Source organism: Dromiciops gliroides, chromosome 4, assembly GCF_019393635.1.
Source record: "Dromiciops gliroides isolate mDroGli1 chromosome 4, mDroGli1.pri, whole genome shotgun sequence".
Lineage (NCBI taxonomy): Eukaryota > Metazoa > Chordata > Mammalia > Microbiotheria > Microbiotheriidae > Dromiciops > Dromiciops gliroides.
Genome location: NC_057864.1, coordinates 271334231 through 271358153, shown reverse-complemented (window position 1 = coordinate 271358153; position 23923 = coordinate 271334231). Strand labels below are relative to the sequence as shown.

At 38.9% G+C, this 23923-nt stretch overlaps 1 protein-coding gene across 1 annotated transcript; it reads left to right on the top strand.

Moving 5' to 3' along the window:
• The first annotated feature begins 395 nt into the window (after positions 1-395).
• Positions 396-13333, top strand: LOC122725830 (glutathione S-transferase 3-like). Its single transcript, XM_043963156.1, has 6 exons — positions 396-564; positions 2507-2558; positions 5316-5448; positions 8277-8418; positions 11697-11827; positions 13169-13333. The coding sequence occupies exons 1-5, from the start codon at positions 478-480 to the stop codon at positions 11778-11780; spliced, it is 498 nt and encodes a 165-aa protein (XP_043819091.1). The 5' UTR covers positions 396-477; the 3' UTR covers positions 11781-11827; positions 13169-13333.
• Positions 13334-23923: the final 10590 nt, after the last annotated feature.

Below are 23923 nucleotides of genomic sequence, written 5' to 3'. Positions count from 1 at the left end.
GTCAGGAGTACCTGAGTTCAAATCCGGCCTCAGACACTTAACACTTACTAGCTGTGTGACCCTGGGCAAGTCACTTAACCCCAACTGCCTCACTAAAAAAAAAAAAAAAAAATGATCCTGATAGGCATTCCTTACACAAGGAAAGAAGTTCCATCTTTATATTTCCAGTGTCCTCTGTGGATCAGGTTAAGCTGATCAGTTACTACTCAGCAAAGTCCCAAATACATTTCCATCGGTTTACTAGATCCATGTCCAGTTGTCTTCAGCCTGTCTTTGGGAGAAAATGGGAGGTCTGACTCCTGCCCTTCACAGGATTCTCCTCCCTCTTCTCCCTCCCCTCCCTGCCCTCTGAATCATTGGCCTGTGGTGTTTGAACTTTCCTCCTATATTCTCAGTGGAGTGAAAGACAGCTTGGATACCCAGGTCGTAGTCAGATTGTTCTCTGTTGTTTTTTCAGAAAACCAGGAATTGAAAATCATGGCTGGGAAGCCCAAACTTTATTACTTCAATGGAAGAGGCAGAATGGAATCAGTGCGCTGGCTCCTGGCAGCTGCTGGTGTGGAGGTAGATGTTGAATTTCTTAGATTTATTCTCTTTCTTCAGACTAAGTGAATATTTACTAGTGGAGAAGTCATATGGACTCGTTGAATGACTCCCTCCAAAAAAGGGGTCTAATCATTGTGGTGACCATCTTTTCTTTTTTTTTTTAAATAGTGAACTAAGCCATAGGAACAATTTGAAGGACAAGTTTATTTTGGTAATTAAATGCTGATGGAGTCCTTCTGAAAGTAGAATCAGAGCCTAGTGGAAAGATCACTGGACTTGGATTCAGCAGATGCCTGTTTAAGTCCTGGTGAAACTACCAGCTAGCTATATGGCCTTAGGCAAACTTCCTTGCATCTCTGAGATTCCCTTTCATCATTTGTGAAATAGCAGAGGTGGATTTGATTTTCTCTGAGAGCTCTAGTTTTAACATTCTATGATTCTGTGATCTTTGCCTATACTGTAATGACTCATTAAAAAAAGTTTTCTATGCTTTAACAATGCTAGTTCTGACTCATTTCACTAATAGACTATTATTGTTTAGTGTTGTTATTAATTTAAAAGCTCAACATTTTGGAGAATTGCAAAATACCAAGGAACAGAGGTTGTGTTAGTTTCTAAAGAGATTTAAGCAATCTTCATTGTTGTGGACTTTAAAAAAAAAGAATTTGCTCAGGATTGGGGAAGGTTCAGGTTTCTTGTATACAAGGCCTTCCTTAAGTCTGTGTGAAGTTTCTAAACTTTTAAACATTAATAATTTAGACTGATATGCTAGAAAATTTTATAAAGATTTTTCAGTTGGTAATGAATGATCTTTTCCTTCCTCACTGATGTTGGTAAATCACTTCACCTCTCTGGCGTTCATTTTCCTCTCCTGTCAAATGACATTAGACAAGATCATCTCCAATCTCCTTTCTAGCTCTGCCTGCATCCTAGAATCTGAGGTATCTCAGTTCTGTTAACCATAGGACCCCACTCTGTCACAGGATTGAAAATACTATATGTTGTGAACAGATGTATACTGTGGTTACTGTAAACTTGAACAAACTTCTTTTTAAATACTGAAAGGTTCTTTCTATTGTACCTACAACCTAGGGCAGGTATAAAGCCCTGCATAGGTTTTAAGGGGACCCTGTATGGACACACAGGTTAATTTGTAATAGGATATTATTGTTATTTTAAATGAATTAAATTAAAGTATATTAAAATTTACCTATTTTAATGTCAATGTTGAAAATATCAATAGAACCCACATAAACACAAGCTCTTTGGATGGGTCCTCAAAAATATTACATTAAGGCAGCTAGGTAGTAGAGCGCTGACCTTGCAGTCAGGAACACCTGAGTTCAAATCTGACCTCAGACAGCTACTGGCTGTATGACCTTGGGTAAGTCACTTAACCCTGATTGCTTCCCCTAAAAAATGTTACATTAAGAATGCAAAGGCGGGTGCAGCTAGGTGGCACAGTGGATAAAGCACCAGCCCTGGATTCAGGAGGACCTGAATTAAAATCTGACCTCAGACACTTGACACTAGCTGTGTGACCCTGGGCAAGTCACTTAACCCTCATTGCCCTGCAAAAAAAAAATCCCAACAAACAAACAAACAAACAAAAGAATGCAAAAGGGGATTCTGAGAATAAAAAGTCTGAGAAATGTTGGATGAGAACATCATAGAATCATAGATTCAGAACTGGAAGTAATCTTGGAGGTTGTTTATTCCAAACATCTCACGTTGGCAGATGAGAAAACTGAAGCCCAGAGAAGTTAAATGACTAGCCCAGGGTTATCCATGTCATAAATATGTACCTAAGTCAGGATTTGAATTCAGGTCATTCTGACTTCTCCTCTTGTGCTCTACCCATTATACCATCTAGTTACCTATAGTGATCTCTAAGTTCCCTCCCAATGCTAATATTTTATGATTCCATTGCTCTGATATCCTCCTATGTCCTTCTTTCTAGTATGAAGAAGTATTTTTAGAAACACCTGAAGATTTTGAGAATTTAATTAAGGGTGAGTTCAAAGCCTTGCTGTTGAGTTGTTCTGGTCCATGAAGATTAGATTAACTACCATTGCCTTCAAATCTTTCCTCAAACACTGGCTGTGTGGTCTTTGTGCTGTGTGATCCTGAGCAAGTCACTAAATTTCCAGTCTCAATTTCCTCCTCACTAAAATGGTTCATAAGAGGAGTACAAGGTACTGTGTGATATGAGGAAGTTTCATAGAAGACCATAGGGAGGAAGTGGTGTTGGAGTTGGATCTTCCCTGATGGGTAGGATGTCAATAGTAGGAGGAGATAATAGGGAAGAGCATTTCAGGAATAAGGCACAAAAGTCTGGGTAGGGTTTGGGAAGTAAATCATGGGTTAGTGTAGTGAAGAGGTGTCAAATTCCTGGCAGAAAATAGATTAGAATGTAATTGGGGGGCAGCTAGGTGGTGCAGTGGATAGAGCACTGGACCTGGAGTCAGGAGGACCTGAGTTCAAATTCAGCCTCAGACACTTGACACTTACTAGCTGTGTGATCCTGGGCAAGTCACTTAACCCCAATTGCCTCACCAAAAAAAAAAAAGTAATTGGGAAATATTTAAGAAAATAAATAAAAAATACAATACAAATGACTTTAATTTGTGGTTTTCTAAGTCAATATGTAGACCACAGGGATCCCTTTCTGTATGTGTTTGACTTTACTAGGTGGAACAATAGAGTGCCATGCCTAGAGTTAGGTAGACTCCCTTTTCTGAGTTCAAATCTGGCCTCAGACACACACTAACTATGTGACCCTGAGCAAGTCACTTAACCCTGAGTCTGTTTCCTCATCTATAAAATGAGTGGAGAAGGAAATGGCAAGCCACTCCACTATCTTTATCAAGAAAACCCCAAAAGGGATCACAAAGAGTTGGCCATGACTAAAAAATGACTAAACAACAAGTAAGAAATGAGTTTGGAAAAGTCCATTGGTATCTAGATTGGGACTGGGGGAGGAGGTAGTTTGGAATTTATTCAGGAGACAGTAGGGACCAATCAGTCTTTTTCATGCAAGAACATGATCAAATCTATATTTCAGAAAAATCTCTTTCTTATGGTATGTTGGAAGGAATGGTCAAGAGGTTCCTGTTGGGAGGTTATTGCAAAAGTCATAGGCACATTCATCTAGTATAGTCTTCACATTTTACAAATGAGGAAACTGAGGCTCAGGGAAGTTAATTGAGATTACCAAGGTCATATAGTCACAAGTAACAAAGTCAGGATTATGGTATAACTCAGGTTTAAAATCCAATATTTGGCAGGGGGGGGGTGGCTAGGTGGCACAGTGGATAGAGCACCGGCCCTGGGGTCAGGAGGACCTGAGTTCAAATCTGGCCTCAGACACTTGACACTTACTAGCTGTGTGACCCTGGGCAAGTCACTTAACCCCCATTGCCCCGCAAAAAAAAAAAAAAGAGTATGCATTTTTTTTTGTTTTATGGTAATTCTTTAATAATTTTTTTTGGAGGGGGTGGGGCAATGAAGGTTAAGTGACTTGCCCAAGGTCACACAGCTAGTAAGTGTCAAGCATCTGAGGCCAGACTTGAACTCCTCCTGAATCCAGGGCTGGTGTCTTATCCACTGCACCACCTAGCTGCCCCCTAATAGGTTTTTTTTGTTTGTTTGTTTGTTTTTTTAGGCAACGGGGGTTAAGTGACTTGCCCACGGTCACACAGCTAGTAAATGTCAAGTGTCTGAGGCCGGATTTGAACTCAGGTACTCCTGAGTCCAGGGCCGGTGCTTTAACCACTGCGCCATCTAGCTGCCCCCCCTAATAGGTTTTTAAAGTGACAATAAAGCCCATACTTTGACAAATGTTAGTAAGTCATATAATTACAACAAGTCTCTAGAGAAATAAATCCGATCTGTTACTGATACAAGCACAGCATTACCCTCTTATGGTACCAAAAGGACTTAGTTTTAAATTCTGCAAATAAATTTTACTTAATGAAAACCACCCATTTCTACATATCTTACTTATAAAAGTTAAACAGAAAATAATCAGATTAAATCTTTATTTACTAACATAATAAGCATCTAGTAAATCAAAAGTTTTGGGATAGTTTGCTCTCATATGAGTCCCCAACTTATTTTCAGGGATTTCCTTCTACTTCTTAGTCATTAAATCCATAGGTTTAAACATTGTCAGTATAAAAAACAAACTAACAAAACACAATGTACATCAGCAAATCTATAAATGGCCACTTAATTTTTTTATAAAAGGGAGAGAATATAATTGAAAAACTGATTAAAGATTTAATCATAACTACTCAAAGCAGAAATACAGTATTCTGTGGTACTACTTTATTTCTGTAAAATCACAAATATAGTTCCTGCCTTCAGGATAGCTGCTTATGCAAAAAAAAAAAAAAAAAAGAGCCTATAGTGAAAAACTTATGGCCATCTTGTTAAACATTCTGAGGTTTGTCTGTTAACTGCTCCAAAAACTGAAGAATGTCCATCATATAGTTTACTTATCATTTACCACAATTAAACAGAGTATTAATATGTTATATGTAAAAGTGAAGGGGAGTGGGGCAGCTAGGTGGCCCAGTAGATAAAACACCAGCCCTGGAATCAGGAGGACCTGAGTTCAAATCCGGCCTAAGACACTTAATACTTACTAGCTGTGTGACCCTGGGAAAGCCACTTAACCTCAACTGACTCACCAAAATAAATAAATAAATAAATAAATAAAGTGAAGGGGAATAAGCTACTGACTTGACTTCTCTTTCTGTTTTTAGGTGGAAAGCTAATGTATCAACAAGTGCCAATGGTAGAAATGGATGGAATGTATATTGTACAATCCAGAGCTATCCTGAAATACATAGCTGCAAAATACAACTTGTATGGAAAGGACCTGAAGGAGAGAGCATTGTACAGTAACCATTGCATGCTAATAATAGAACATAGAAACCACCTTGTTCATTTTAGGAAATTTCTTCTTAATAATTGAGATTGGCAACTGATTTGTCCTGGGTCATTTGGCCAGTAGAGTTCAAGGGCAAGACTTGAACCTGGGAGAGCCTGACTCCAAGGCTTGTTATTTATTCATTACAACCTCTGTCTTCCAATGGATTGTCTTAAACAGTTATGCTCTTTATTGTATAAAAGCAATAATGCTTTTAGCAGCATGTTAAGAATACATAAAATTTTCTAACTTCCTTTCCCCTTCTGAGATGCTCTTGGACTGAGGTTGGCCTTGTAGTGGGTATCTCTATCATTTGGGGAGTAGCAAAGTTGTCTGAACCAAGTGAAAATGGTCCTTTAAAACAGAGCTTGATGTTTTTAAAGCCCTGAATCAAGCTTTTTTTTTCTATTCTAAAGGAGATCCTAGCTGCCAATCTTGTATCTTGTCCTTAACATATATATGATAGATGGGAAGAGTCCTTATCCTGGGGGTTTGTGATCTTGCTAATTTAAATATTTCAATAACTGTATTTCAATTTAGTTGGTTTCCTTTGTAATCTTATGTATTTTGTTTTATGCATTAAAAATATGATTCTGAGAAAGGGTACATATAGGCTTAACTAGATTGCTGATGGGGTTCATGAAGGTTAAAAATCTCTGGATTAGAGAAAAAGCAGAAAGTGTTCAACATAATCAGATCATAGATGTAGAGTTGAAAGAGTCCAACCCCCTTATTTTACAGATGAGGAAACTGAGGTTCAAAGGAGTTAATTATCCTATTCAATTTGAATTGCCAGTGATGAGTGCTCTTGAAATCAATAGATCTGTTTCAAGAGAGGCAACAATTTTAAATTAATTCCTTTCCTGTAGGTAGCTCTGTTCTTCAAGGTATAGCAAGTATTCAAAGCTTCTCCAAGAGGTCTTTGGGCAAGTCCCTGGTGGCATGAATGTTACAATTTTGGCCTGACCTATGATTTCATTGGCAGAGGGAATTTGGGTAAGGAAATCCCTTCTAACAATACAAGTCAGCAACAACTATGACTTAGAATCTTAGAGAGTTGCTTTTAGTGACTTGTCTAGAGTCATACAACCAGTATGTGTCAGAGATGTAACCCAAACACAGGGACCTGAACATGGGTCACCTAATTCCAAGGCTCCATAATGAGTGGTTCTTAACCTGGAGTCCATGAAGTTTTTGTTGTTGTTTTCTTTAATTTTATACCTGTACTTCAACATAATTGACTTCCTTTGTAATTCTATGTATTTTATTTTATCTATTCAAAGCATTAATCTGAGAAAGGGTCCATAGGCTTAACCAGAGTACCAAAGTGGCTTATGACACATAAAAGGCTAAAGATCCCTGCTCTTTACTTCTCCTCAATGAATAAGTCTACACTATACATTCACTAAATACCCACCTTAGAGCCCTCATATTCCATAGGTCATACAAAGAAATCCATGGGCTTGGGCCTTGCACCTATCCTCCTGTTGCAGAAACTCAGCACACATTCCCTCTCCAGTAGCCATTGCAACAAGCAGTAGGCATTGATTCTGCCTAGCTACATGAGGAGGAAGTGGGTAGGGGAAGGGAATCAGGCTTCCTTTTGCCTGGGGCAGTCCCTAAGGAACCTCAAAACTGTAGAGACTCCCCTATAGGAAGTGTCCCTACTTTCCAGGTCACTTCATTATTGCCACTAAATTAGTAGAGTCAATTTTAGCCTTTCTTTGCCCAGTTGACCATTTCCTGGCTTGTTCGAATACTGTATATTTCTTGGGGCATTGTGTTCTCTACATTTATCAAGTGCTGAAATTTACATCTTTTGAGGTCTGTATTTCTTAACATATCTGGGGAATAAGCATTCTTTTCAGGGAAAAAAAAAAACCACTTTGGTTTTAGGTAGTGGGACACTGAGGGACCTGCCTTTTAGGGAGGAATAAAGTGAAGTGTGGAATAATAGATGGCATCATCATAGATTTAGAGCAGGAAGAGACCTTAGGAGTCTTCTAGTCCAAACACTTCCTTTTACAGATGGGGAAACTATGGCACAGAAAATTTAAGTGACTCACCCAAGGTCACACAGATGACAAGCGACAAATCTAGGATATATACTAGACCTGGAATCAGGCTGGCTAGGTGGCACAGTGGAGAGAGTGCTGGGCCTGGAGTCAGGAAGACTCATCTTCCTGAGCTCAAATCTGGCCTCAGACACATATGAACAATGACCCTGGGCAAGTCACTTAACCCTGTTTGCCTGTTTCATCATCTTTAAAATAAGCTGGAAGGGGCAGCTAGGTGGCACAGTGGATAGAGCACTAGCCCTGGAGTCAGGAGTACCTTTGTTCAAATCTGGCCTCAGACACTTAACACTTGTGATCCTGGGCAAGTCACTTAACCCCAATTGCCTCACTAAAAAAAAAAAAAATGCTGGAGAAGGGGATGGTAAACCCGCTCCAGTACTTCTGCCAAGAAAACCCCAAAGAGCTGGACACAACTGAAATGACTAAACAACAATGATGATAACAGGAAGACTAGGTTCAAACCTTGCCGCTGACACATACTAGCTGTGTGACCCTAGACAAGTCATTGTCTGAACTTCAGTTTCTTTAGTTTTAAAATGAGGATAATAATACCAGCAGTACCTAGCTTATAGTATTGAAAGGCTCAAATGAAATAATGTAGGCAAAGTGCTTTGCAAAATTTAAAGCTTTTTTCTATGTCAGATATTATTAAATGCTTCTTCAGTCATTTCCCCTAGTAATCATATTTTCATTTATGTCATTTTTTTCTTTTTCAGTATTGACATGTATGTGGAAGGGATGAGGGATCTGAATGAAATGATTCTGTACTTTCCATTTTCTTTGCCTGAAGAAAAACAAAAGAATTTCAACTACATCATTGAGAGAATCACTGAAAGATTCTTCCCAGTGTATGAGAAGGTATGGAATAATGAGGTAGTGTCTGATCTGCCTGTAGAGTCACTGAAATTATAAGTACCTTCTCTACTTCATTCTTAGCAAATACATGACAATGCAGAAACATTGGAGGCACCATGGTGCAGAAGAAAGATCATTGGCTCTGCAGACAGATGATCTGAGTTCAGATTCTGCCTCTGACACTTATTCCTTGTGGAAATATGGGCATATCACTTACTTATCATGGACTCCAGTTTCCTAAACTTCACAAAGTAAGGTGGCAACATATGGTGGATAGAATGCTGGGCTTGGAGTCAGGAAGACCTTGGGTAAATGTAAGATACACCTTAGGCAAGTCACTTTAACCTCAGTGAGCTTGTTTTGTTGACCTGAAAAATAAGGTAGTTGGGCTAGGTGATCTCCAGGCTCCTTGCACAACTAAATCTTACATATAATTCTGTGTGTCAGTGAAGTGAATGTTTTGCACAACTATTCATTGTACTTTAAGAACATATACTGTATAAACGAACAAAAAATAAATAATTTAATGAATGAATAAATAAATAAATGAATAGATGAATGAATGATTAAAGGATTAAAAAAAAGAAGAACATATACTGTGCATTACATTTGTCTAGGGACATAGAAATATTCTTCTCATGGTTTTTTACAAGCTCCTGGATGGCAGAAATAAGATTACTTTTTCCCTTTGTATCCCTATTACCTTACACAATGCCATGGATTATCATTCAGTCATGTCTGACTCTCCATGACACCATTTGGGGTTTTCTTGGCAAGGATACTAGAATGGTTCGCCATTTCCCTCTACAGCTCATTTTATAGATAAAGAAACTAAGGCAAACACAGTGAGGTGACCTACCCAGGGTCATACAGCTAGTGTCTAAGGCTAGATTTGAACTCAGGAATATGAGTCTTCCTCAGTCCAGGCCTGGTACTCTATCCACTGTGCCACATAGGTACCATGCAGGTAAGAAGCATTTAATGTTGAATAATGTCTGAAAAAGAAAAAATCTGTTGTACCAGACTTGTTACACAAATTTTGTGTTTGTTATGCAAATTGCCTAGAACTCTGTCACAGTGGAGAGGATATTTATCCATGAGTCTGTCAGTTTCAGTTCATGGTGACAGATAATTCACAGAATTATTCATAGGAGAAAATCTATTTAAAAATATTTGAGGTTATGGTCATTGGTGGGGAAAAAAGGTGTTTTGTTAGCAAAACATTTTAGAAACCTCACTGTCTCAATAACCTACAACTCTTAAAAGTAGGTTGTCAATATGACCTAAGAATGTGGTCCACAATGATCCCACCGGGCTCATAATATGGATAAAGAAGAATGACCAAAAAAGGGAATCATTCTGCTGTAACTTGGGTCTAGGAGATGTCTTGTGTTTCATTGATTGCCATAGCTAGAAGAGACCTTATCTTGTCCTCGGGATTTGTAAATTTTATTTTTGAAGTTTTGTGTCTTTCCTTAAGCTTAAGGATATTTTCTTTCAGTTGAAAAATATCTTCCCCTCAATCTAGGATTTGTTGGGTTTTTTCCTCCACTGAGATTCCCTTTTATGGCCAACTTAGTGCCTCCTGTAGGCTTCCAAATATACAACCTGACTGCCTGTAGGTTATTGCTTACAAGGCAACTGCTGTTAAATAATACTGCTTGGAGTTCTGTGTTATTGATTAAACAGTCATTGAATTGAATGTGGCCCTGAATTCATTGCTATCATCTGCCTTATTGTATGTTATTGCTTGTGTGTGTGTATCTGTGCTTCTTGGTTTTATCATCACCACACAAAACTACATATATTTTTGTTTGCATTTGCATTATTGCTTTTTTGAATACATTTTTTTGCTTGGTTTTTTTTTTTTTTTGCAGGGCAATGTGGGTTAAGTGACTTACCCAAGGTCACACAGCTAGCAAGTGTCAAGTGTTTGAGGCCACATTTGAACTCAGGAACTCCTGAATCCAGGGCCAGTGCTTTATCCACTGTGCCACCTAGCCGCCCCTTGAATACATTTTAAAATAGAATTTAAGCCAAATGGAAATCAAGAGTTTAAGCATTTGGTGTGCAGTGACACCATGAGAAACTCACTGAGCATTTTGAATTCTAGTAATAATAATAGCTAACGTTTATATGACACTATGTTCCAGGCATTGTGCTAAGAGCGTTACAAATATTATCTCATTTGATCCTCACGATAACCCTTCTGAGAAAATCTGAAAGTATAATGGGCAGAGTGAATCTGAAAATATAATGGGCAGTGAGTGAACAAACTTAAGTGTCTGATCAAACTTGAAAAAGATATTACACCAAGGGGTTTATACCTTAACCCACAACAGGGGTGTCTCAGGCCTAAGTGTCTAGTGAGTACTAGTCTAGTGAGTACTACAGTCAAAAAAGAAATCCAGGTTTCCTAAGTCTTGACCCAAATCCTTTGTTTAGAAAAAATTTCTTTCGTAATACTGTATACTTTTATAAGGTACTTAATGCCTGGACAAGTACAGTAGCCAGTTGGTTGGTCTCTCTGAGTCGTCACTCCATTCCGGTTCATCTTACACTCAGCTGTCAAAATAATCTTCCTTAAGTGTTAGTCTGACCATGTCCCTCTCCTATTCAAAAAAACTCCCATAGATCCTTATTTCTTCCAGGATCAGATGTAAAATTCTCTGTTTGACTTTTAAATCTCTTACCCCTTCCTACCTTTCCTATCTTCTCACACCTTATTTCTCCTGACCTCCACCTCAACCATTCTGAGATTCAGTGACTGGCCTCCGTGCTGTTCTGAACAGGAGACTCACCATTCCCTGACTCTTGGGAATTTTCACTGGTTGCCTCCCATGCCAGAAACTCTCTCCACCCTCATCTCTGCCTCCTGGCTTCTTCTGTGTTCCAGCTAAAGACTTTTGCAAACAGCCTTTTTTCCAGCTCCCCTTATTTGATGCCTTTCTCCTGAGACAACCCTAAATTTATCGTGTCGATAGCTTGTTTGTGTGTGGTGGTTTCACTGTTGTCTCCTCCATTAGACTGAGATCCTTGATAGAAGGACCTTTTTTTGCCTTTCTTTATGTGCCCATCACTTAGCACTATATCTAATCTATGCCATGCTTGATAAATGCTTGTTTCCTAAATAACTAACAAGGTAGCAATACAATTGCTCTGTATCTCATACTACATGGTGTTTTCTTCTGTATATTTTTGCTCTTTCCATTATAATACAAATAATGTGCCCTATATTCCCATACATTCTTTTCCTTCTCTCCTTGTCACTGGTCCTACAGGCATTAAAGACCATGGGAAAAATTATCTTGTTGGCAACCAGTTCAGCTGGGCAGATGTACAGCTATTTGAAATCATCCTACTGACTGAAGAACTCAAGTCTGGAATTCTCTCTGCATTCCCTAAGCTGCAGGTAATTCCATCAAAAATGGTCACCATATGGGGCAGCTAGGTGGTGCAGTGGATAAAGCACTGGTCCTGGATTCAGAAGGACCTGAGTTCATATCTGCCCTCAGATGCTTAACACTAACTGTGTGACCCTGGGCAAGTCACTTAATCCTCATTTCCCTGAAAAAAAAAAGTCACCTTATATCTTGTACTTACCCATTGATTTACATTATTATCTTTACCTTTAAATGGAAGCAGGGACCATTTTTTTTTTCTTGGTATCTCCAGAGTTCTAGTGTAGTACCTAGAACACAATAAATGATTAATACATACTTGCTAATTAATTGACTTAAAGATCTGGATTTCCTTTGTGTGGGTCCTTTCTCTACTGATTCTAACTCTATTTTTCTTCCTAAGCCTCCTTCATAGCCGGCCTTCATGAGTTGCTGCCCAGGACCAGGTCCAGAGCTCACAGCCTTTCCCACTTGGTGGGACCTCCTAAAACTTTCATTTTACTAATAGGGCTTTTGAGAATTATTAGTCTCCTCCACAAAACTTTGAGCAAACGGAGGATGATTTTAATGGAAGGCATGCTAGAATTAGGCCCTAAATGAGATAAATTTATTAATTTATTCACTAATAAATCAATATTTAGCACCTAGTATGCACAAAGTACTGTGCTAATCTCTGGGAGTAGAGGCAGAGAAATATAAAAATGAGTGTCATGGTCTTTGCCTTTCAGGGGCTTACAATCTATTCAATTTTGCTAAAGCTTTCCTTTCAGATTTCCTATGTAGCTGTTTTTATTGTAGGCAGGAGTGGTCTTGAGGTTGTTATTCATTGGTATAGGGAAATTGCATTGGGCAAACTCAACTCATCATGAAAATCAATGCTAACTCTGTAGCTTATAGCTACAGAACACTGTTGGGGGTGTGTGTGTGACATAGGAGGTTAAGTGACTTGCTCAGAGTCACACAGCTAGTATGTGTTAGAAGTATAACATGAACCCACATGCTCTTGGGGATGAAGGCTAATTGGTGCTCAAGTTGCCACTTCCAATTTAGCTTTGAGCTAATCTATATAAGCAATTAAGGGGGAATAAACCTACATGGGATGTATATTTTTGAAAAGAGAAGGCTGTTTCTTCATATATTAAATAACTGAAAAGCAGGACTTACACATTTGGAGAACAGGGAGTTCTTAAGAACTTTCAAACATCAGTGCCCACAGGTTGAAAATGCTCACCATGGCTCTCCCCCAGGATGAAATAGCTTCCAAGGGTCTTGGCAAGAGCAACCCTGGGCCCTGCTCCAGTGTGCAAGGCTAATTGCTTCATTTATAAGTCATGTAATTTTTTTCATTTTAGGAGTTTAAAGCTAGAGTCAGCAAGCTCCCAGGATCCAGAAATTCCTTCAGCCTGGTAGTCCAAGAAAGCCACCACCAGTTCCTGAAAATATAAAAGCTTCAATGGAGTTCTTCAAGATTGATTCAAACTTGGTTTTTAAACACATGAGCTGAATATTACAAGAGTTCTAAAGAGGGGCAGCTAGTGTCGCAGTGGATAGAGCACTGGCCCTGGAGTCAGGAGTACCTGAGTTCAAATCTGGCCTCAGACACTTAACACTTACTAGCTGTGTGACCCTGGGCAAGTCACTTAACCCCAATTGCCTCACTAAAAAAAAAAAAAATGCTTGTATACAAGAGTTCTAAAGAGCACAATTAATTGTACTTGTATCCACAGTCATGCCCTCAGAAATACTAAGATATATTCCTGCAGTCTTGCTAGTATCAATACCTAGTACATATTATTCCTTTACTGTAAATCAGAAAACCTAATCTTTACATTGATTTACTATAAAATTTCATTTAAGTAGAACCCCCACATTACTTAGGGTCGAAGAATCCTAGATGATGTTCATTTTTATTCAAATTTACCAACAACTAAATTTAGAGCCAGAAGAGACTTCAAGGTTAATGAATCTCTTCCCTTTCCCCACCCCTTTATCCCTGTATTTTTTACCAGAGCAGAAATTGAAGCCCAGGGCAGTTAAGTGACTTACTCCAACATCACACAAACACTAAGAGGTAGAGCAGTGATTCAAGCTCAGGTCAACTATAAAATGTGTATGATAATAGCATTTACCTCACAAGGTTGTTGTGAGGATCAAATGAGATAATATTTGTAAAGTGTTTAGCAGAGTGTTTGGCATGTAGTAGACACTCAAGAAATGCTTGTGCCCTTCCCCAACATTCCCCCATTCCCAAATTTAACACTAGTTCCTCTATTATGCTACAATTAATCCCAAATTTTCTGCATCCTACTGTTGGGAGAAAGTTACACATCATGACCAAATAGGATAATAATAAAATTTATTTTAAAAAATTACTAGATGATACATTAGGTTCAGTATAGATTCAAATGTTTTACACCTCTTCTGATGCTCTTAACAGTACTCAACAAAAGAAAAAAATATTCAGTTATATTCACTCCATGGGATTTAGGCAGGAAAGTAGGTCTGATAATATTGTAGAGAAATTTTCAATAAAAAAAAAATGGCTGTTTAGCTTTCAGTTAACCAGAAATTTCAATGAAAGAAATGCCTCATTTCCCTCTGTGATATATTACTCAATCATGGTTTTTACTCATGTTAAAAAAAAAAGATTACTTTTAATCTCTCAAGGAAAATAACTCAAGATTAACTTTGAAAATTCTCCTTTAAAATAGCCATTGACTTATAACTCAAGAGACAGTTTCAGGAGAAAACCATTTTCCCAAACAAATAATTGTCTGTGCACTATTTTGTTAGAATTTATTGTAAAGCAAGGTAAGAAGAAACTTACCAATATTTAGAAGTAGAGGTCAAGGGAAGTCTAAGTTTTCATGAGGGTTACCTAGTTTTTGTGTGTATATTATGTCCTTTCAGTATTACTTATTAAAGTCCAATCTTGTAGGGCCAAATAAGTGTAATAGTGGTGGATAGGGTGGTAAACAGTTGTTTAGTTAATGACATGGGGGCTTAGGATAAGTTGGGAGAAGTTTCTCCAGTGAGAAGCAAAACCAAAGGGACTATTAAAATTTAGATTGGCCAACTAGATATCAGGACAGACACGCCTAGATGTAAGGGAAGGTAAAATTCTATAGCAGGAGAGTCACTTAGGTGTGGCTACTACCTGACCCTGGAACTAGGAGACAGAGATCACCCCAAAGGTCAGGACCATCATTTCAAAAAAAAATCCCCTGACTCTCAGGAATATGACAAGCATCCAAGCTTTCCCCACCCCACACCAAAAAGGAACTTTCCCTTTTTAGGTGGTCACCCCATCTTTACTCTATAAAAGCTTTTGTCTTCCTTCTGTTCTAGAAGATATTTCTAAGCCATTTCCTCCCCTTGAGGCTAAGTCTTTGAGTTGGTCACTTTCTCTAGCGCCAAATAAAAGACCTTTTTAATCCTAATTGGACTGTGTGCAAGAGTGTAATTCTTTCCAGAGGAATAACTAAGGACCCCCCATCTTTTCTGTGACAGTTAATTTTACTTAATCTTTCACTTCACATTACTGTTTACATAATGGCTGGAGGGGGATGGTTCCCAATATAAATATTCTCTCAGCTTTCTTTCTTTCTTTCTTTCTTTCTTTCTTTCTTTCTTTCTTTCTTTCTTTCTTTCTTTCTTTCTTTCTTTCTTTCTAGAATGTATAATTCTCTACCTTTTTTCCCCTCTAAATGCAACCCCAATAGATACAAAAAAAGCAATTTTGATTTTATGAGGCTACTCCAAATGGGGGTGGGGTGGGGGGAAGAGACTTTTCAGAGTGGGGTGAAAAGCACATTCAACCTGGATTTTTTAATATTTCATACCAGTGCCTTACACCCTGTAGGAATTAAATTCTTTTCTTTTCTCTTTTGCCTTGTTGCATTGTCCCTAAGTTCTGGGTTTGTTTTTTGTTTTGTTTGTTTTGTTTTGTTTGTGCTGGGTTAATGAAATAATGGGGTCAAAAGATTAAAGCCAGAGGTGTGACAGAATCCTTGATTCTTAGGGCTCGCCTACCCAACCCCCCTCATTTTATAGACAAGGAAACATACCCTGAAAAAGGAAGTGACTTGCCTAAGACTATCCAGCTAGAAGGGAGGTGATGAGTCTGGAGAAGGGTATGGGAAAGATAGGGCTGATTACATGGACTTCAGGAAGAGCTACACCTGGATTATAAATTTGAAGCCAGAAAGAGTTGAGACCATGGTGTATTTCTTCTTTTGCCTCCTCCAGCTCCTGGAAATTAGTTGGATCTCAGCAGCTACAGCTGGGGCAGATTACAGACTTCCCCAGGGAGGATGTGGAACATTTAGCTGGGGGGGAGAGTGTTACAGCACGATTGACACAGAAAATACTCAGCCAGGTACTCGAGGTGGAGAGAGAGTTTATTACATGCAGGCTCAAAGGGAATTTCCAAGCCTCATCAATGCGTGCCAAGTCTTGTAGCCCACCTGATTATATACAAAAAGAGTAGGCGTGGTATAGTGGCAAGTTTATCAAAGGAGGTCTGTTATTCACCAAACAAAGGGTACATAGTGGCACCTAGTGGTTTAGTCATCATTACAAGAATACATAAGAATGATGTCAGTAGTTAAGGGTGGGGGGCTGTTGTTGCAGCTAGGGTACCTCAAGGCCAGAGTCTGTCTGAGACAGACAAGGTCAGAAGGCAGAGATTACAGGCCTGCAGCGTAGCTAGACAGAGCAAGGCCAGGGTCTGTTTGAGATAGACAAGGTCAGAGGCTACGTGTGATTTTCCTACATTAAGATCAATGCCCATTTCATCTGCCCCTACCCTTTCCATGTACCTTAGTCATAGGTAGTCTTATAAATCATATATTTCAGGGGCAGTGGGAAAGTTTTCATGACCATCATATTATGCCTCCTTATCTGCTTAATGTTACCCGAAATTCCTTTAGCAGAAAAAGGTCTTTCTTTCAATAACTAGGAACAAAAGCCTAAAAAAGTAAACACCTATACTCTTTGATCCAGCAATGCCACTACTAGGTCTGTATCTCAAAAAGATCATAAAAAAGAAGAAAGAACATACATGTACCAAATATATTTATAGCAGCTTTTTGTGGTGGCAAAGAATTGGAAAATTGAAGGGATGGCCAGCAATTGGGGAATGACTGAACAAATTGGTGGCATATGAATGTAATGAAAATACTATTGTGCTATAAGAAATGAAGACCAGGGCAGCTTTTAGAAAAACCTGGGAAAACTTACATGAACTGATGCTGAGTGAAGTGAGCAGAACCGAAGAACATTGTACACAGTAACAACACTGTACAATGATTAACTATGATGGCATTAGCTCTTTCTCAGCAATAGATGATCCAAGACAATTCCCAAAGAATCCTGATGGAAAATGCTCTCCACATCCAGACAAAGAGCTGATAGAGGTCTGAATGCAAATTGAAGCATAGTATTTTCACTTTCTTTTTTTGGTGTTTTTTTCCTTTTGTTCTGTTTGTCTTTCACAACATGACTAATGTGTAAATATGTTTAAATGGATTGTACATGTATAACCTACATCAGATTGCTTGTTGTCTTGGGGGCAGGGAGGGAGGAAAGGAGAAAAATATGGACCTCAAATCTTTCAAAAAATGAATGTTGGAAAATTGCCTTTACATGTAATTGGAAAAAATAAAATACTATTTAAAAAGGAAAAAAATGGCAAATGCCTGATAAAGGCAACCCACAAATATAGTATATAGACATTTGAGTCAGTTTCTTAGAATGGATAGATCAACTTTTATATTTTTTTACCTATAATCAGTAGTAGAGATAGGGGTGGTGTGATTTTGTTCAAGGTTGGAAATTTTGAAATTTATAACCCATTGATATTATAGAAACAATTGAGCTTAGGCACCTAGTTAACAAGAAAGAATTAGTTAAAATAGGGGAACATGAGATGTCTCCTGCTTCATTCCCCACACTTTATTACTCTGCCACTTACTACCATAAGTGAGCTCTTCTCCTGACCTGACACACTCTCCTTTCCTTCTCACTTTCCCCAGTTGTCCTATCACCAGCTTTCCTGTATTCTAAGATCTCCACCATGGTCTCAAGTTAATCAAGGGTATGTTTCAAGCACTTGTTCTGGGTATATGAACACTCTTGCTTTAGGCTATTGCCAAGTAGTTAGTTGGCTGTTCTTGTTAGTCCTTCATTCTGAAGAGGACCATGATATCAAGGTGATATCATGACTTGCACTGAATTGGGTTTAAGTGAGGGAGGGCTGTGCATTGTCACCAACCTTGATCTCTCCTCCTGAGCCATATGGGTCCAGAGTAAGATAGATATCAGGACAACTGGAGATGGTCCTGGATGTTTAAGGCACTTGGAGTTGACTTGCCCAGGGTCACACAGCTAGTAAGTGTCTGAGGTGAGATTTTGGATATACATATATGTATATATGTATGTATGTATATATGTACACACATATACATACATATGTTTATGTATATATAACAAACAAAAAAAAGCAACCCCCCCCCCATTTAACAGGTGAAACAAAGGGTAATCAACCAAGGGCAGCCTTTTCACATGCTCTGTTTGTTGTTTGTACCCTATATAAACTCTTTTCAGTCCCACCATTTGGCTACAGCAGTATTACAAGTTACAACTCCTCCGCCTGGATTAAAGACCTTAATTTTGTTATATTGATTGTTTTATTAATTTTCACGTTGACAATGACTACAGCTTTATGATACGGCTTGAGATTTGTGAATGTTGTATCTCTGTTTGCTTGAATTTTTTACCTTTTGTTCCTCTGAATGAATTGCATTTTATCCAGTTCTGTAAAGTCATTCCTTTGGTAGAATTGATTGGTATACACTCAAATCTATAAATTAATTTAGGCAGTATTGTACTTTTCACTCTATTAGTGCGATTCAAACCATCACCAAGGACTATCTTTCCAAGTACTTAATTCTCCCTTTATGTAAAAAATGTTTTGTAGAAGAAAGCCATCTTGATGACATTCAATGAATTTGAGCTGAAATGGGCCAGTACTAGAATACAGTGGAGGATTATTTTTTTTCCTAAAGATTCAGCTCAGGGAGGTCATCAGAATGTTCACTTTGGATTCTGTGAATGAGGTTCAGTGTAGTTATTGTCTTTAACAGCTGTTAAGAAAGAACAGCTACAAGAACTTTGCTTCTTGGAATGAGTAGCCTGCAGAGGAGGTTGGATTGCATTCAGTTATGAACACCCTTGCCATCATTGTCCATCTGTGCAGAGAGAGGCCTCTGAGCTTTTAGATAATGTATTTAGTGACTCGTACATGCAAGGCACCTTAAATAGTGCTAAGGAAACAAAGGTGGTAATTGTAATAATTAAAAAAGGAAGGATAGCAAAATTTATTGTTATTCTCTCTTTTCTCCCCCTTCCTCCCCAAAAAAGTGGCCAAGAAAACATCAATGACTCTTGAGTCATAGACCATTTTTTTTTTTTTGGTGAGGCAATTGGGGTAAGTGACTTTGCCCAGGGTCACACAGCTAGTAAGTGTGTGTTAAGTCGTTGAGGCCAGATTTGAACTCAGGTCCTCCTGAATCCAGGGCTGGTGCTCTATCCACTGTGCCCACCCTAGCTGCCCCAATAGATCATGTTTTTTGGTTTGGACCTGTGATTTCATTGGTATTGGGGGGACTTCTGATGGAGGAACCCCTTTACCTAAGGCTGATTGGCAATTGTTTTTGCAATTCATAGCTGTAGAGGATTTGTCTGGGGGCAATTTAACTGAGAGGTTAAATGATTTGCTCAGCTCAGGCAGCCAGTATGTGTCAAAGGCAGGATTTGAATCCTGTTCTTCCTCAAGCTGAGGCCAGTCTCTATCCACTACACCACATTGCCTACTTTTATAGCATTACTATTATTGTTATGGGAATAATCTATATTGAAGACTGTTTTTAAATAAAGGTAGTAAGAAGGTGACAGGTAGGAAGACTACATCATTATAGTCACATAATTAACTAAAAAGTAGAGTGAAGAAGAGATTCCACGGTGCTTTTTGTTTTTCAACTACCAGCATGTTGCAGTGGAAAGAGAAATGGAGGGGAAACGAAGGTCCCTGGGTTCAAATTCCTACTCTGCCACTTACTACATGTATGACCTTGGAAAAGGTCACAAATCTTTCCCCAGCCTCAGTTTCTTTATATAATGAGGGGGTTGAACTAAATGGCTTTTGAGATCCCTTCCAACTTTGTGATCCCATTAAACTCTGTATGTTTAAAAGTAATTGTTAAAAAAAAAAAGTAATTGTAGACCCAAGCTTGACTGGACCCTGGACTGTCTCCAATCCATTTATCACAAAATCATGATCTCAGTTTGTTTCTCACGGACATCAAAAAATAAGTTGAAATTCTATTTTATCTTATAATTATGCTGCTAGAGTTGCATAATGATACACTCCAGATGGGCAAAACCCCATTTGTAAGGAATGCATTCACCAGAATAGATACACCTGATGTGCCCAGACCATAAGCACACCAACCCTACACTCAGATTTCCTTCATGAATGTGATTGGGCCAGCTGTGCCAGGGCCAAGGATTATAGTGAAAGGATTACAGCCTTCCCAGTTTAGGAGATTATTTGAACAAAAGACCCATATGTGCAATGAGGACTTCAGTGCTGAGTCATTCTGAAAGTCCAGCCTTGGGGAGCAATAGCTGGATGTTGCTTTGCTATTGCCAGGCCACTCAGATTACCAGCTTTTAGCTATAGAACACCCCAAACTAGCATGTCCCAATCCAATCAAAATGGAGCCAGGATTAACTCAGTTCTCCCTGACCTGGAATGGTAACTTCAGATCTGTGGGACTGTATGAACCCAGGCTTTTAGAAAAACAAACATATCGATCAACTGTGATAGACTTAACTCTCCTCAGCAATACAATGATCCAAGACAATTCCAAAGAACTCATGATGGAAAATGCTCTCCACATGCAGAGAAAAAAAATAACTGTGGAATCTGGATGCATATCGAATCCATACTATTTCCACTTGTTTTTTGTTTGTTTTTTTTAGTGAGGCAATTGGGGTTAAGTGACTTGCCCAAGGTCACACAGCTAGTAAGTGTTTAAGTGTGTGAGGCCGGATTTGAACTCAGGTCCTCCTGACTCCAGGGCCGGTGCTCTATCCACTGCGTCACCTAGCTGCCCCTCCACTTGTTTTTGATGTTTCCCTCTTTTATTCTGATTCTTTTTTTGCAGCATGACTAATGCAGAAATATGTTTAGTGTGATTGTACATCTATAACCTATATCAAATTGCTTTCTGTCTCGGGGAAGGGGGAGGGAAGGGAGGGTGGGAGAAAAAATTTGGAACTCAAAATCTTATAAAAACAAATGTTGAAAACTTATCTTTACATGTTACTGAAAGACCAAAAATATATACCTTTCTGATTTAAATAAGTGTTTTTAAAAGACAAAAAGAAAAGAAAAGAAAAACAAACATATCACTGCAGCAGTCCATTTTATAGTGTCCTACCAAGTCCATAGGCTTGATTATATGTGAGTCACTACTGTGTTTAATTTAATACATATTTTTTTGAAAAAAATTGTGTAATAGTTCATATTTTCTTATACAACCCTCTTTTTTGTTCTTTGAATACTGTATAATTCTTGTTTGATTTTGGTTGTTAAGTTAAAAATAGAAAATACATTTTAAAAAGCCAGAATAATGGGGTACAGTAGGCTAGATTTGAATTAAGAGGACCTGGGTTTGAATTCGACCTCTGACACTGTCCAAAGTTAAGTTTCTTAGATACCCCCAGGTTTCTATTTCTTCTAGTCTCCCTCTATACTATTTTATTTGGTGATCTCATCAGCTCCCATGGATTAAATTATCTTCTCTATGCTGTTGATTCTCCATATACTTATCTAGCCCTAACCTCTCTTATAACCCCCAAATGCCTATTGGACATCTCAAAATGAATGTCCCACAAACACATTACTCAACATGTCCCAAAATGAACTCCTCATTGTTCCCTTGAACCCCCTAACCCACTTCACAAACTTCCCAATTACCGTTGAGATCCTTCTTCTAGTTACCCAAGCCTTAACCTAGGTGTGATCTTTTTTTTGTTGTTAGGTGTTATCTTTGACTTCTCTCTCTCAGTCCCTATATCCAATCAGTTGCCAAGTCCTGTGAATTTTTACCTTTTTGGCATTTCTCATATATGCCCCCTTCTTTTTCCTCTAATACTTTCACTACCCTGATGTAGACCCTCATAACCTCATTCCTGGACTATTGCAAAAGCCTGCTTGTTGGGGCAGCTAGGTGGTGTATGGAATAGAGCACCGGCCCTGGATTCAGGAGGACCTGAGTTCAAATCCAACCTCAGACACTTAACACTTCCTGCTGTGTGACCCTGGGCAAGTCACTTAACCCCAATTGCCTCACCAAAAAAAAAAAAATAAAAGCCCTGCTTGTTCACCCTTGCCTTCAAGTCTGTCCCCTCTCCATGTTCCACTTGGCTGCCAAATTAGTCTTCCTGGCACATAGTAGGCACTTAAATGCCAGTCGGCTTGACTATTTGGTAAAACAGTCCCCCAATTGTCTCTAGGATCAAATAGAAAATCCTCTGTACGGTGCTCATAACTCTTTATAACCTGGTTTCCTGCCTTTTCCAGTTTTCTTAAGTCCTATGCCCCCTTATAGACTTTGGTATACAGTGGCATTGGCCTCCTAGCTGTTCTTTGAATAAGATGCTCTATTCCCTGACTTCATGCATTCCACTGACTATCCCTCATGCCTAGAATTCTCTCCATCATCTCTATTGTCTGGATTTCCTGGCTTCCTTCAAGTACCTAGCTAAATCCCTCTGCTGATTATCTCTGATTTTATCCTATGTGTGTATGTATCTGTGTGTGTGTGTGTGTGTGTGTGTGTGTGTATACACATAAATTATACATATATGTGTGTATCTATATTTATCTCTATCCTTCTGTGTATCTTTCTCTCTCTCATCTTGTTTTTATAGTTATTTTCATGTTGTCCTCCCCCATTAGATTGTGAGCACCTTGAGAACAGGGGACTCTTTTTACCTTTTTGTATCCCCAGGATTAGCACAGTGGCATGCTGTTGTTCAGTTGTTTTCTGTTGTGTCTGATTATTATTATTATTATTAATTTTTTTTGTGGTTGGGGCAATGGGGGTTAAGTGACTTGCCCAGGGTCATACAACTAGTAAGTGTCAAGTGGCTGAGGCCCTATTTGAACTCAGGTCTTCCTGAATTCAGGGCTGGTGCTCTATCCACTGTGCCACCTAGCTGCCCCATGTGTCTGATTCTTTGTGACCCCATTTGGGGTTTTCTTGGCAAAGATACTGGATCAGTTTGCTATTTCCTTCTCCAGCTCATTTTTCCAATGAGGAAAGTGAGGCAAACAGGGTTAAGTGACTTGCCCAGGGTCTTGTAAAGGCTAAAATTCTAGCTAGTCTGTCTAAAATCTAATGAGTGGCTGCCAATAAATTATAAGCTTTAGCAAGAGTTAGACTTTTAAGCATTTATTAAGGAGAATAAGAATTTGGTAAAGAGAGAAGGAAAGGCCTAGATTCATCTATCTATTAAAGGGAGAGTACATTTCTAGCTCCCTTCTCCACCAGAGTCCCTCAGGAAAGAGCCCAAGTCAGAGAGCCAGGCTCCCCCCTTCTTCCTCCTACAAGCAAAACGTCTCTTCCTGATGCCACAGAAAAGACACATGGCCTTGCCCTCAGAGACCTTCACCTCATGGCGGAGCTTTTCTACAGTAAGTCTCCAGCAGGTGGCATCAGGCCCAGCTCTCTATCCACTGTGCCACCTAGCTGCCCTGACTGGCATATTTAGTAGGTACTTAATCAAAGCTTATATACTTGGCTAGTGCTTATATACCTTGGAAAATGAGGGCCCTGATCTAGATCTATAAGTTCTTTTCAAGTTCTAATGTTCTAAGCCAACCAGACTTGAACTTTGGTCTTTTCTCTCTCTTGACCCTAATCTACCCCACCTCCCACCCCATCTGTCTGATCAAGGCAGGATTCTATCCCCCAATTCTGTCCCTACAATCTCTTTCTACATAACTGTTGTAATCCTTGTTCAGGGTGGAATTA

What these genes read in the sequence shown, in the direction of transcription:
- LOC122725830 (XM_043963156.1), top strand. Translation starts at nt 478, where the DNA reads ATGGCTGGGAAGCCCAAACTTTATTACTTCAATGGAAGAGGCAGAATG. An exon ending in TGGCAGCTGCTGGTGTGGAG is followed by an intron (nt 565 to 2,506) that starts GTAGATGTTGAA and finishes CCTTCTTTCTAG; the next exon opens with TATGAAGAAGTATTTTTAGA. An exon ending in TTTTGAGAATTTAATTAAGG is followed by an intron (nt 2,559 to 5,315) that starts GTGAGTTCAAAG and finishes TTCTGTTTTTAG; the next exon opens with GTGGAAAGCTAATGTATCAA.